General features: G+C 42.8%; 1 protein-coding gene across 16 annotated transcripts in view; it reads right to left on the reverse strand.

Moving 5' to 3' along the window:
• The window catches only part of SYNJ1 (synaptojanin 1), a 53,537-nt gene that overhangs the window by 38,813 nt on the left and 430 nt on the right, over nucleotides 1-14,294 (reverse strand). For 15 of the 16 annotated variants that reach the window (XM_027680914.1, XM_027680915.1, XM_027680922.1 and 12 more), the window contains exons 1-5: nucleotides 10,818-10,872; nucleotides 9,289-9,434; nucleotides 2,566-2,652; nucleotides 1,899-2,166; nucleotides 74-299 (exon numbers count right to left, since the gene is read on the reverse strand). In XM_027680914.1, coding sequence (XP_027536715.1) covers nucleotides 74-299; nucleotides 1,899-2,166; nucleotides 2,566-2,652; nucleotides 9,289-9,412 — 705 coding nt within the window. In that variant the 5' untranslated portion in view covers nucleotides 9,413-9,434; nucleotides 10,818-10,872. Of the gene's footprint in view, nucleotides 1-73; nucleotides 300-1,898; nucleotides 2,167-2,565; nucleotides 2,653-9,288; nucleotides 9,435-10,817; nucleotides 10,873-14,294 lie in introns of those variants that run through there. The other variant, XM_027680913.1, reaches the window with a different exon arrangement.

The raw sequence follows: 14,294 nt of genomic DNA on the forward strand, positions 1-14,294 counted from the left end.
AGTAAAAATCACACCACGCACGTGCTAACACTGGCTTTGTCAGCCAGGCAATGTGCACTGGAGCTTAACATACCTGCTCCGTTTCCACAAAATTAGCAACATGACCGTCATCATTTGTTCCCCGGACATTAAATCTGGTGCCAGCCCGTTCACAGCTTAGTCGTGAAATGAGACAAGCCTTTGCCTGCTTGTGAGCTGCATAAATTGTCCTTATCTCTACTCCTCCACACATGAGACGTAGCAGCCAGTCATCACAGTTCACACCATAGTGCTTCAGATGTAAATGCAGCGACTGGTTCCTATCAGGGACAAAATAATCATGTAATAACTGGGAAGAAATAAAATCCAGCTCAAACTGTTAAGCCCACTACTAACTCTTTACATTTTACATCTACTACCACAAATAAGAAAAGGAACGTAAACATGCTACAGTTTTGTGATATAGCTCTTTTTAAAATATACCTGAAATAGCAAAGTTTACGTGAGAACAGCTTAAACATTTGCACAATAAGGATATGGAGAGAAGCTATGAATTTTAGTGACCTTAAAAAATAACCCTTATTGCCCCTGCTCATCACTCAGTAAAAACCAACACTCAAAGCTTGTTTACACTTCTCTGCTCAGCCTTGCTTTGAGAAGCCAAACATTATAGACTCTGGAAAAAGCAAGTCAGAATTCCAATGACAGGGTTACTTTTTGTGGTGGGTAAAGCACCATTCAGTTTCACATCCCCACAAAATAAAGCTAGAGGAAAAATACTTGTCAATATACATTGATTATTTCCATTATATGTCATCATATCACATCACTTCCCAGACAAGCTTCCAGGAATACATTCACAGCCAATTGATTCTCAAATTTCTGTAAATATAAATTTCAGGGTTAAGTGTTGTTATATACTGCAGAGACAAACAGCAAGGTTCCTACAAGTCCTATAAACCTACATCAAGGGAGTAGTGTTTCTGAAGACCTGAGCTTATTTTCTGTCTTAATACACATATTTTGTCTTATACTTCACTCTGATCAGATTCCTCCACCTGACCGAAACAGTGGCAAAGAGTAGAGAAGCATTGGTTCATATGCCAGAGCTGGTTTGGTGTCTTGTCTTTTGGACTAAAGAGGGGGGAGGATGTAGCTTTTCAGGTGTTCTAACAGGATACTGCCAAGTTTTCAGTGCCCTTCCAAGGTTCATGGACACATAGACCATTTTTAACAAAAGCTGAAGAGAAGGGAGCAGAATTTCCGCCATGACCATGTGTGTATTTCCAGCATTATTTAAGCTGCTTATTGGCAGGAACAGTAGCATTCCTTTTACCAAAAATCCTCTGTGTGAAAACCTATACTTTATTCAAAAATACCCAGTAAAATGATAGCAAGTTCAGCAGCCAAGCAAAGTGCACTTTGTAGCAGAGCCTACCTGCTGTGTCAACAAAATCAGCAATATCAATGTGCTGTGAAATAAAACTTTTGAAGTGCTTTCATATGTTGGAAACCCACTCGGAAACTATATATTAACACCATGCCATTTTAGAATCCAGAATGTTCAAAAATAGGATCTTTTTTCATTTAAGGCTTCATTACCACGTTCGTTTAAAAAAGCTGACACACTTGATGAAGAATTATGAGGAACTAAAGCTGAAACACAACATCACGACAACTGTTAAGATCAAAGTATAATATCAGCAGTGAAAATCTGTGTCTTCTCATTATGAAACTCTAAGTGGCCATGGAAACATCCTGTCACTAGTAACATACTTATGCCCTTAAAGTAATGCTATTGTATCTCACCAAGATTTGTGGGAGAAAAGTGTACCTGTGAGAGCTGGGAAAGACAAGGATAAAAACTTCTGTAGAAGGATTCATTACTCTAATGCCTGCTGAAACAACTACGAACTCACCAGAAAAACCTGTTGTCAGTGGTGTGCTCCTGCATGCTGCGGTGAGCACTGAGGCTCAGGTCTAGACTGACACCAGTTGCAGACCAGGCAAAATAGAAGTTTCCTGAGTTCAAGACTTTGCGCACTTCTGAAATACGATCCTCGTCTGTCGGGTCAACTCGCAGTGACACAAACTCCGTGGAAGTGACTCGGAACACTTCAGAGTCCTGAATCTTTCCCACAGACATGCACCCTGTTACTAGAACCAGGTAATGTAACAGTGTGTCTCCTGTAAAACAAGAAAAGGCACAGGTAAGAGAATGGGTCTCAGTGGAGTGGGGTATGGTTGCATTTACATGCTCAAAGGCACACAGACAACCCGTTTGCCTGAAAAAAGTACAAAAAGAACCAACACCAAGAACATGTTCCCAAGTTCTACAGAAGAAAAGGAAATACAAATAGGCGAAACTACGCTGCAAAGAACAAGGATTGCGAAAACGGAAGTTATTTTTGTCCCCTCCCTCATTTCTGGGAGTGCTCCAAACTTGTAAGTTACTCCGAAGAAAAAAACCAAAACAAACAAATAGAAAAAAACCAGCCCAGTTCCTGTTACAAAGATTCAGTTTTACAGGAGCAGCATAGCTTTCTTTCCCAAATGAAAAACTGAAGTTTTACATATTTGACTCACCGAGGTTTAATCTTAGCACACCCAAGAGCCCATAAGCATCCATGACTTTGGAGTAGGTATTCTTGATTGTGTCTTTTTCTGCAGAAGCTGTGGAGAGAAAACATAAGATCTGATGATGTAAAAGCCCCTACACTGTGGCAGGGAGAAGGAGCCACTCCAAACCGAAAATCCAAGGGATTACAAAAGCAGAGCTTACATGACACTTCTGGAAAGAAATCAAAATGTATGACCATCTGGCACTTTATAATGGAAAAGGAAGATCTCATGACAAAGTACAATCATGCTATGTTTTTAAGCAAATTGTAAAAACTCCAAGTGATATTAAAGGAGAATGTTGGCATTTTTAACAGCATCATCTCTTAATATAAAAAGAATCTACAACACAGGCAATTAAGACCCATGAGAATGCCCTCCTCTCAGGCACAAATGGTGTGACTCTTGGGGATGGTCCTGTGCAAGGCTGAGGGTTGGAGTCAATAAGCCTTCTGGGTCTCTTCCATATTCTTCCATATGATATTCTGTGATTCTGTCATTCTATAAATGCTGCTTTTTTCATGAAAAAATTATCTTTTTTCTCCAACTACAAAACCCTGATGTGGTAGCATTATCTCCAAAGAACTAAACAAGAGTATCAAAAGTGCATTTAAACTATTTTTAGATATATTCCAAGAAAAGCAAAACTCTGGCAGGTCCACAAAAAATGGTAATTAAAAGAAATAGATTAAGAAAACACAGTTTTCACAGTTAGTTTTGAAAAAACACCCTGTAATATTTTAGAAGAAATTAAAGTATATCTGCCATTACTCACCCTGGAGTTAATGTAACACTTCAGCCTTTTAATCAGCACTTAAAAAGCCAGGCCCACAAACTTGGCAGCAGAGCCAGGTGAGAGATGCTGCAAAGCAGCAGGATCCAGCTTTGGCAGTGGATCTACAGGGATCAAGATTTCTGGGTCACCAATGATCACCATTGTCTCCTTCCTCAGAAATTATCTGCTTTTCACTTTGACACTAAAAAAGTCAGAATTTGACCTAAAGAGCCAGTCAAAATGCCTACTGCCCTGGCATTCTGCTATGCTCTCTCTCACATTAGCTACATGTTATTTAGAATAAAAAAAGCTGTATTTTATCTAGAATTGCTCTTCCTAATGACTATTCCCTAAGCTCAGCATAGCCCTGCCTGTGCACAAGCCTTCTGTTCAAATATCCGCCAGCTCTCTTAATCAAAGTGAATCAGAAAATCCAATATAGATGAAACAATTATTTAACTGCAGTTTGAAATCTAACCCTATTCAATGTTTTATTACGTGGATTTTTAAGAAGTTTCTTTACCTATTTGTACTGACACCCCGTATTCCTGTAATACAGATGCTAAAGATAAGAGAGTTACAGCAGCATGAGGATTTATTTCCAAAATCCTCTCCCAGAATAAGTGTTAAGAACCTGCAGCCAATCTAAACACATTTTGTCAGCATCACCAAACCATGTTTTTCTTAACCAGAAGACCACCAGGCTGGAAAGAACTTCTAAACTTCAAAACCTGGTTCTTTCAAACTGTTTTTCAGCAAGGGTTTAGTGATATCAATGTACTCTTCTAAACTCAACTTTGGTTACCAGAGAGCTGCCACATTCTTCCTCCACATTTCAAATTGTTAATGAAAGATGAGGTTTAGTTTCAAACTTCTTGCAGGATTTTTCTTAAAGGTGCCTGCCAGTATTAAATGACATTTCAGAACAATAGCCTTCCTGTCTACGATGGATTTATTCTCTTTTTCCATTGCAGAGAATGCCGGTTATCCTTGCTAAGCCTTAATAAGTAAATTAAGTAACATGCGCTTTGCAAACTCAGAACAACTAAGAAAGGCCACCCCTACCAAAGCACCAAAGAGTTGCAAAAACAAATAAATGGAAATAGAAAAACTTACTGTGGCCGGTCAATTATTATTTTCTTAACAAAGTGCTCAAGCACCAACTAAAAGCATTTCCCATGATATTTTTCAGTGACACTGGACTTATTTCAGTGTGAACTCAGCAAAGCTTTTCCACAGCAACCATATAGGTATTTCTATCTGGCATTGCCTGCACTTTTCCCTTTTTTTTTTTTAAGGTCAAAATTCACATGGGAAAATGTCAAATGGGTTTTCATCCATCTTGCCCTGGTCCCTGCTCGCCCACCCCCAGGATCCTGCTTTTGGGGCAATGCACAACAAGGAACTTCCCATCATCAGGAGTGTTACAACATCAAGAAAAAGCATCTGAGATTTCTGAAAACCAAGATGAAATCAGGAAGAAGACACAGCTCCACCACACTCCTCCCCATCCTCTTCCATTTGAACTGGGACAGCCTCCCAAGGGACCCTGCACAGCCTCCTCAACAGGCCAAAGTCTTCCCTCCAGAAGCCCAAGGCAGTTCTACTGACCCCCTCCTTACTCATCCAAGAATTGAAAACTTTTTATCCTTTCACAATTGTTATTTAGCAATACCAAAAAAACCAAAACAAACCAACAAAGATCTCCACAAAATCACAACATTTTTTATGTGGTTTTCAAGTCAAATTGCAATGCATTCTTGTAGAAATCCAGTAAGCCCCACTTGCAATGTCACAGAAAAAGAGCAAAATAATTTCAAGTCAATATTTATTAAAAATTAACAAACACAGTATTTTTAAATGTGCATTGTAATAATCACTCCTTATAAAGCATGGACTCATTTAAGGTAACTGATTCAATTATTTTAAAGGCAATATGTCAGCCCTCCCAGCGTTACACAAATGGAACTCCATCAACAATTCCATCTTTAAGATAACTTGGTTCAACATGTATTCTGCTTAATTCCAGATTAGAAATTAGTTTTGCAATTTTAACAATTATAAAGCCCAGATCATATTAAAAGTTACCATGTAGGCTTTCCATATTTATGTTCTCGGTGAGTTCACGGACTGCCATGACCACACATTTTAAGTTAGTGGCTACAACCTCCATCTAGAATATAAGATTGAGCTGGGAACAAAGACACAATATGCAGTTCCTTCAGGCACAAGACTCCTCATTTACATCAGACAAGAAAAAGTTCATGCTACTGTCACTTCAAAAAGTTTAAAATCTAAAAAACTTACAAACTATTCTTACATAGTTTGATTTTGCGCTTTTAAGACTGAAGTTTTCAAGCTTTTTCAAATTAGGATGGTTAAACTTTCAGGATTTAAATTAAAGCTAACACTTGAATATTACCACATAGGTGACATTAAAATCAGAGTGGAGTCACCACTTTCATTTATAAATTAACCAACTGAAGAACCATTTCATTACTTTTGCTACACCTCTTTTATCGACACATTGCTGGTACTAGGTCAGCTCAAGATACTGCAGTCTGAGGGGATCCTGCCAACTTGCTTCTCAAGGCCTAGTAAAAGCACTTGGATTTAAATGTGTGGGAGAATTTTTGTTTCAAGAAGTGTTACGAGTAGCAGTGCTAATCATGAACACCAGACGCCTGCTGCACACAGGTTACTACAGCTCTCCTCCAGCCCCACAGAAAGCTCGGGGTGGGCACAGTGCCTCCTGCTCACACCTGTCCTGCTCTCAGTTCTACCACAGGACTGGAGTCCAAGGATGTGCACGATGCTCCTGCTCTCTCCACTCAGTGTTTTCCCAGATGACAGAACTTTCTCCTTTACGCCTGGCAGGCGACAGGAGTAAAGGCAGCTTCCCACTCCTTTTGGGATGACTCATCAGCAGGAACAGGGAGAGAGAACACACTCCTACCCAGTCAATGAAATCTTTACAGGTAACATATCTTATTAGAGTCCTACTTCAAGGAATAAATATACTGTCTATTTCATATGGCAAATTAGAAAAATAGATCTATGACATCCCCCCACTAAATTCTAAACAAATCAGCAGTGAGGGTGCTGACATTTAAACCCAACTGCTCTCACCAGCCTTTGAGAAGCAAACTGGCAGAATCCCCCTCAGACTGCAGTGTCTCAGGCTAAGGATACAGTGCTAGGAGTGTGTGGATAAAAGAGGGGTTGAATGTATAAAGGCATGCAAAGTATTGCTCAGCTGTTTTGGTCACAGCTGATCCGCACAGGGCACTTCGAGTAGAAGCGTGGCCTGGGCTGCTCCCACATTCAGGCAATAATTACACAACCACCTCTGAACTATCCACCTCAATCCTCTTCCTGGCTTCCCTGTGACTTTGTTGACTGGAACAACAGCACATAGAGCACTCACTGAAAATCACCTATCATCTGAGCTGTGCAGCATCTCATACCCAGGCCTAACTAAATCCTCTGAATCATCATCTTGCAGTGCCTCACTGAGTGCACAGCGGATGAAGGTTAACGCAGTTATCCTTCCCTCAGCAAAATGACAGATGTGCTTCCTTTGAGATGACATTTAAAGGATCAGTAAGCTTTCAGTCCTTTCTCTTAGCCCATTTCAAAGCCAAATTTCTATACATGGATATTCCAGGAGGTACAGCTCACTAAGGCCCTCAGAACTGAGACACAGAATCAGTTTTAATGGTAAAGTGCATTTCACTAGGTTGTGCACATATTATACATTCTACATACTGGTAATAACTATGATCAGGTATAAGGTTGACAACTTTATTTAATTTCCAGTATTTATTAAAATATTTGCAAAAGTACCTTACAGTTTGAGATCAGTATTGTCAATTTTTTGTAGTTTAAAAAGGGTTGGCACCATCAGCAAAACCCACAAGTTTGTAGCAGTTTAAAGTGATGCTGTTATGGATTTAAATTGATATATGCTTGATCAGACTATTCTTCTATCTGTTCACACAGATTTTACAAACATACGGGAAATCTTCCCCAAGGAGCAGTTTCTCATTACTTTGTCTTTTATTTGTACCAATAGCTGGAAGTTTGGCTACAGACTGGAATCTTCTGGCTGGGTTCTGTGGCATGACAAGAGAGATGGAGAAGTAGCAACTTACAAATCTTTCCTGAGCACTAATAATTGTACTCATTTAAATAAGTATTAAAAAGAAATGATACCAGACAGGAACAGCAAACAGAAAAAGAGGAAAAAAAAATCCTGAGCTGGGGAACTCCTGGGCTTTTTCTGCTGTCAATTTAAGATTGTCATCTTCCAACCACTAGCAAAAGTTCCAGTACCTAAAGAATTTAGGGAATTAAACACAAATTAAATAGAGAGAATTAAAGCAAAATGCCACTGCTAAATATTCATTGGGAGAGTGTGCCCATGTACCAGACAGAAAAAGAGTAAGCAGCTTCCTGATTAAGGTTCCTGAAAACAATATTCAGAGTAACTACTTCCAGCTGAGTATGAACGTTTGCTATGCTGTAACCTACCAATTAGAATTTCAAGGACAACATTTTACAGATTAATAACATCCTATCACTAAGTGCAGAAAAAAAGAGGAGAGAGGATTTCAAGCTTCCTTCAGGTCCTGCTTTCTCGGTTTGGTAACAAACTGAGGCACAGAAGAGGACAGGACCTTGGAAATCGTTTTTAATTTTTAGGGAAGAAAGTTTATCCAGGTGCCTGCAGCATAAAAAGCAACTGACTTACTGCCCTTTTTGAGCATAACTTTCAGGAATAAATAATTTTTCATGCACTGGCCCTTAAGCAGCTTAAGCATGTTCCCCAGTTACTAAATACATGCTAAAATAACATTTTCCACAAATCTTCAAAGCACTTTAGGGCTTGCACTAACCCTGTTCAGTGGCTTTATGGCTGGACACTTACACCCAATCCACACCATACAGTGCCTTGACTTGCCAATACTGCTACTAAAGTCAAAGATATTCCTAAATACATAGTAAGAAGAAACTGTATCGGAAAAAAAAGAAGATAATTACAAAAACAGAGAAAAGCACCCCTTGTTCTTCACCTAGACCAGTCACAGCTACCATGCCAATCACTGACAGGCCTCTAACAGGCATCAGCTAAAGAGAAAATGACTTCCATGGTATGAAAGCTTTCTACAAAAGAATCAAAACCAAGCTTAGAAACCCTGTGCAACCAGATGCTCTGACTTCCTGAAGAATTCTAACCAAACGATATTTTAAAACCCTATGTATAGGCTTCATGGTTCTCATCTGCACTTCTCAGTGTCCACCAAAAAAAAAGGGGGGGGGAAAGAATTTAAGGGAAATATTTCATACATTTATCACTTAAAACATGTAAAAATAACTTTGCAATGCAAGACACCTTGCTCCAAATATTACTCATTTTATTACAAGACAAATCAATACAGAGTCTCAAGATGGGTTAAAAACACAGGGACAAAATAAAGCTAAAAGTCAAAAAGCCATCAAAAATGATATAAAATGAGATAAAAACAAATTACAATGATGTAACATTTAAGAATATAGAATTTTTTAATATGAAATACATCACAGAGAATTAGCTTGTCAATGAGTTATCACATATTCAAAAGAAAGTTGTTCAGAAGCAAAGAAATAAGCAGATGTTGTTGGAAGCAATTAGAAGAAAATTTAGTGGACATGAAAATATATATGCATGATGAAATGCAATTAACTGTGTAAAAGTCTCAACAGGTGAAGGTAAGAAAATGTCTCTCTTTCTTTTCCCATTTAAATCACAAGCCTCTCCATTAGCAAATAGGAAAACAGAACAGTTGCTTCTTTATATTCCACAAATAAACAGCTTACACCATGTCAAGTCTGCCACCTTTCTGCACTGTAGTTATCAAAACAGATGGACTTACAGAGCACAGCCACAGCTCCGGATTCAAACATGAGACATTCCTCTCTGTTCCTAGTTTCCACGATCACACTGAAGGGAAGTGGATCCAGCTTGTGATAGACACGGTATCCTTTACTGAAAGCCATTTTGCCCCGATCACAGGCAGCCCTGTCCAACACAAGATGATGTCTGTTAGTGAAACCTCCCCGTGCTTCCAGATACCTCCTGCAAAGCAGGTCTGACCCGCGTCGTTCCTGGGGATTTTATGTTTATCAAACAACAACAAAAAGACCTGCTCCCTCTTTCTACCTCATGAGACTTATTTTATCTCATGTTCCAAAACAAACGTAAGGATTATCTGAAGACGACATAACAATGTTTCAAAACCAGACTTACTCAAAGAAACACCTTAAAAATTTTTAAAAGCTTCTTGGAGACAATGAGAATTTCATAGAATCCCAGACTGGTTTGGGTTGGAAGGGACATTAAAGTCCATCCAGTTCCATCCCTTGTCATGGGCAGGGACACCTTCCACTAGACCAGGTTGCTCCAAGCCCTGTCCATCTGGTCCTGAACTATTCCAGAGATGGAGCAGCCACAGCTTCTCTGGGCAACCTGTGCCAGGGCCTCACCATCCTCACACGGAAGAACCTCTTCCCAATATCTAATCTAAACCTGCTCTTGCTCACTTTAAAGCAATTTTTTTTCACTCTCTTTGAGTTTAAAGCAATTTCTTTCGCAATACTTAGTAAATAGGATTTCTTCCTAGGGAAAAAAAAGAAAAATAAGCTTTTCCAGCTACCACCAATATGGAAGGAAGAGTGGCAACTACGTTAATGACAAACTAATGCCTAAAGCAGAGGGGCAGAAGTCTGGGCAGGCCTCAATTTTGTATCTATTTTACTAATTCTGGCCTTGTACAGAAAGATGATATATTTTAAACACTGAAGCCGCCAAGACATCTTAAAAGATTTTACAGAAACGTTAACCTATTTTTGTTTTGTTGTTTGTTGTTTCTTTTTCCCTTTTTTAACTGAAGGCAGGGTTTGGTTTGGATTTAAACCCTGCCCTGCAGCGGCTGAAACATCGCAGTACCACAGCAGTGACGCTGCCCGTCAGCCGCGGGGGTGAGACCTCAAAAATAATAATAATTTAAAAAGCAGGCACCCCACGCAGCAAGAAACTAAACAAACGCGAGAGCAGCGAGATTCTGAGGGCTGAAGGTCAGGAAGCACACAGCGAAGGAGGACTGCTCCCGAACGGCAGAAGCGGGGGTTTGTACCCTCTTTTCCCGGCCGCTCCATGACCTCCAGGGCGGACACGCATTTCCCGGCTCGGGGCCACCAGCCTCCCCGCGCCGGGCCGGCACATCCCCGGCACATCCCCGGTACATCCTGGGGTACATCCCCGGCGCGGCGCGGGCAGCGCCTGCTCCATCTTGCCTGGCGCCGGCGGCGCCCCCGCCCGAGCCCCCTCCCCGCGGTCCCGAAGCCCCCCCCGGTGCCCAGTCCCGGCCCCAGCCCGCGGCCGCAGCGGTGCCGCCCCGCTCACCGTCGGCCGCCGCCCGCCCGCCCCGCCCGGTGCCGCGGAGCCGGCGGGAGCCGCTTCCTCCCGGCCTCGCGTCCCTTCCGCACTGCGCCGCCCGCCCCGGAAGGCGGGGGGCGGGCACGGCGCGGAGGGGCGGGCGCGCGGCTGCGCTGAAGCGATGCCGTGTGGCGAACACGGGCGGTCCCCGGCCTTGCCGAGTGCTCCTTGCGAGGAGCAAAACCCGAGGGCCAGGCGCGGGAGCGGCCCTGGGGGCTGGGGCGCGGCGCTGTGTGAAGGGCGCCGGGCACAGGGCTGTGAGGGCGGGCGCTGCGGGTGCCCCGGGGTCGGGTGGGAGCACGGAGAGCCGCCTAAAGCCGGCCTCTTCCCGGCAGCGGGAATAGAACCACGGAATGTCCTGAGCTTGAAGGATGATCCACAGCGATCATCGAAGTCCGACTGCTGGCCCTGCACAGGACACCCAAGCAATCCCACTGTCACTCCAAATAGTCGAAAAGAAATTAAACCCTCCAGCACTACCTTTTAAGTGTTGGTGAGCCAGGCATTACTTTATTCTGGCCAGAAACAGGTAGCGAATCATCCAGCTACCTATGTCCATTTCAAGACTTTTCATGTATTTATACATTTTAGCAAATAAATTAACGTTCATTGGTTCTAAGTTACACGATTCTCTTCATTTAATTAGTATTCTATTCTTCATTGACTAATTTTGGTCCTCATTCTTTGGTCCTCATCATTTTCCTTAGAGAGTCTCCAACTTGCAGGCTGTAATGTCTTTGTTATTGCCCTCTGAATCTTCTGGTTACTCCAACATGTCTTTGAAGGACCATAAATTTAAGATCCCAGGTGTTCAATCCTCAACTCCCTCAAGCTTTTGTTTGTTGAAGCTTATTAGAGTTTCAATAGCTTCAATCCAGAGAAACTCGAAGCTTTGGTGATTTAAAGATCAAATCGACAAGAGTCTGTAAGAGGAAAAGAACCTAGCTACCTGCTACCATCAATTAAAATTTTGGGAAAGTTGTATAATTTCCAACAATTCACCCCTTTGGAAGTGACCTTAACTATTCCTTTTAAGATTATTTCCACTTGACTTCACTGAGTATTTAGTAAGACTTAAGACACTAAAATACAATAATCATTATCAATAATTTCCAACACAAGCAATCTCTGGATGTATTAAATTTTGGAGCACAGATTCAAATTTCAAAGTTGGCCTCCTGAAAGTGGATGACAGCGCTTTTCCTTGTGAAGGAAAGCACCTACACCGGTGTTGATGGTGCAGATGAGAGGTTGCCCAGGGAAGGTAAAGGGAAGGAACAGCTTTCTCTTCTGGCACCTTTAGGTGCTCAGATCTTATTGGCTCCACATTGAATTCACATCCCTTGTATTGCACCACACACACCCTGGAGCTCTGCCCTTTCCTTCTCAGCTCTCTGTACCATCGTAGTCTTTCACTATCACAGAGCCTAGCTTCAAAACTGAAAATATCCAGCAGCTGCTCCCACACAAAAGGTCCTGGAACAAAAAGCTGGCCTTCACCTTCCCCTTGTGGCCTGTACACTACAACAAACACCCTGGACCCCTCTACTTTCCCTCTCAGCTATAGACACCATCACATTCTCTCAATCTCAAAGAGTCTAAAACTAAACCAAAAAGTTTCCATCTACATCTTGCACAGAAAAATGTGCCAGGACAGGAGCAGTTGCTGGACCACCCCACTCCTCACAACCTAACACTGGGGCTCTGTACTTTTCTTCCCAGCTAGAAGTGCCATCTCATTCCTTACAGTCTCAAAAGTCCCCCTCCCAATTTGAGTCATCAAGCCACTGCTCCCAAAAATAAGGTTCTAGAATAAAAGGACAGTGAAAAATTATGGCAGTACATTTATTTACGCAAAGAAAGCACTTGGCGCTCGTGTTGTTGGTGCAGATGAGAGGCTGCCCAGAGGATGTAAAGACCAGCTTTTTGTCCTGGCATCTCCAGTGTGGGAGCAACCACCTGACATACTCTATTTGCAGGTGCCATCCAAATTTTGGATATGGGCTCCTGAAACAGAATAACACTATGGGTGCAGCCAGATCCCCCCTCATAGAGCTGTCCTGCACCATCACCAGGGCCAGCACTGGGGGCAACAACAGGTCAGGGACCTCCAAAACCCTGCAACCCCCAAAATGCACTCAGGGAGCTCCAAACCTCCCCATGTCTCCCATAAAATTCCTCTCCAACCCCCAACCTCTCCCATGTACCCCCAATCTCTCTTGTCCCTTTCCTCAGCCTCACCCAACCCTCCTGCTCAGGACACATCCAAACCCTTTTATGCCCCTGAAGTACCCTCACAGGCCCACCCCAAAGCCCCTGTGGCCCCAGATCCCCTCTCAGGACTCCCCAAACCCCTCTGTGTTCCCCAAATCCTCTCTCAGGACCACCCTAAATCCCTCGATGCCTCTCAAATCCTTTCTCAGGACACCCCAAACTCCTTGGTTAGGAGGTACCTGACAGCCGCCCCCCCCGAGTCTAATGGGGTTGGGGGCCCTGGGCCTTACAGGGGGGCCTGACACTCCCCCCAGGGGATATGAGGGTCATATATATTTTATACAGAGGGTCATATATAATTTATATAATCTCATCCCTACGGGGCAACCCTGGGTCCCCTAGGGGGATTGGAGGGTGTCCTTCTGGGGACCCCACATCCCTATAGGGTGCCCCACACACCCCTCCCCAATGCTTTGTTAATGACTCCTCGTTATAAAATAATTACAGCAAAATCCACAGTGATGGGGGCGTGGCTCCTGCCTGTCTGTCATAATAGGGAGATATGGGTTGGGAACCTCAAAATACCCTCTGGGACCCCCGAGATCCTTCTGTGCCTCCTAAACTGTGAACTGGGACCCCTTGGGACCACAATCCCAGGTCTGGGGAGACATCATGGAGACATCATGGTGACATTGCCCTCCAATACTGTGTTGGCACATGTTGGTGATGATCCTGAAAAACTGGGGTAAATTTGACTATGTGACTCCTGGTGACCCCATGACCTGGGAGATTCTGCAATCACAGATAGCCTCGTTAGGAACTGACAATGGGGAAAACAGCCAGAAAATGGGTCTATAGAATACAACACAATTTTACAGTCGGTGACATTTTGTAGGAGGCAGAAAAAAATGGGATGCAGTCCCTGAGGGAGATTTTTTGCTTTAAAAACTAATTGGGATGTAAGGAAAAATGGGGCCATGCTGCAGGAATCCCAAAGGAACGCAGAGTGTGATTAAAACCGGGATAGCAATTTGTCATCCCAACTGGGGGCACATTCAGGCTCTTGTGTCCTAGCAGAGTCCCGTGAGGAATGGACACAGTTTAGAAAAGGCTCAGGAAGGAGGAGTTAGGAAAACAGAAGGGTTAGATCAAAAGAGGCAGGAATTGTGGCAGGAATTGGGCTGGACTGAAGGGGACCTCTATTTTATGTAAAATGCAAAATTCCCTATT

This window comes from Neopelma chrysocephalum, unplaced genomic scaffold (genome assembly GCF_003984885.1).
Source record: "Neopelma chrysocephalum unplaced genomic scaffold, ASM398488v2 Primary Assembly neopelma1_60, whole genome shotgun sequence".
NCBI classification, from domain to species: domain Eukaryota; kingdom Metazoa; phylum Chordata; class Aves; order Passeriformes; family Pipridae; genus Neopelma; species Neopelma chrysocephalum.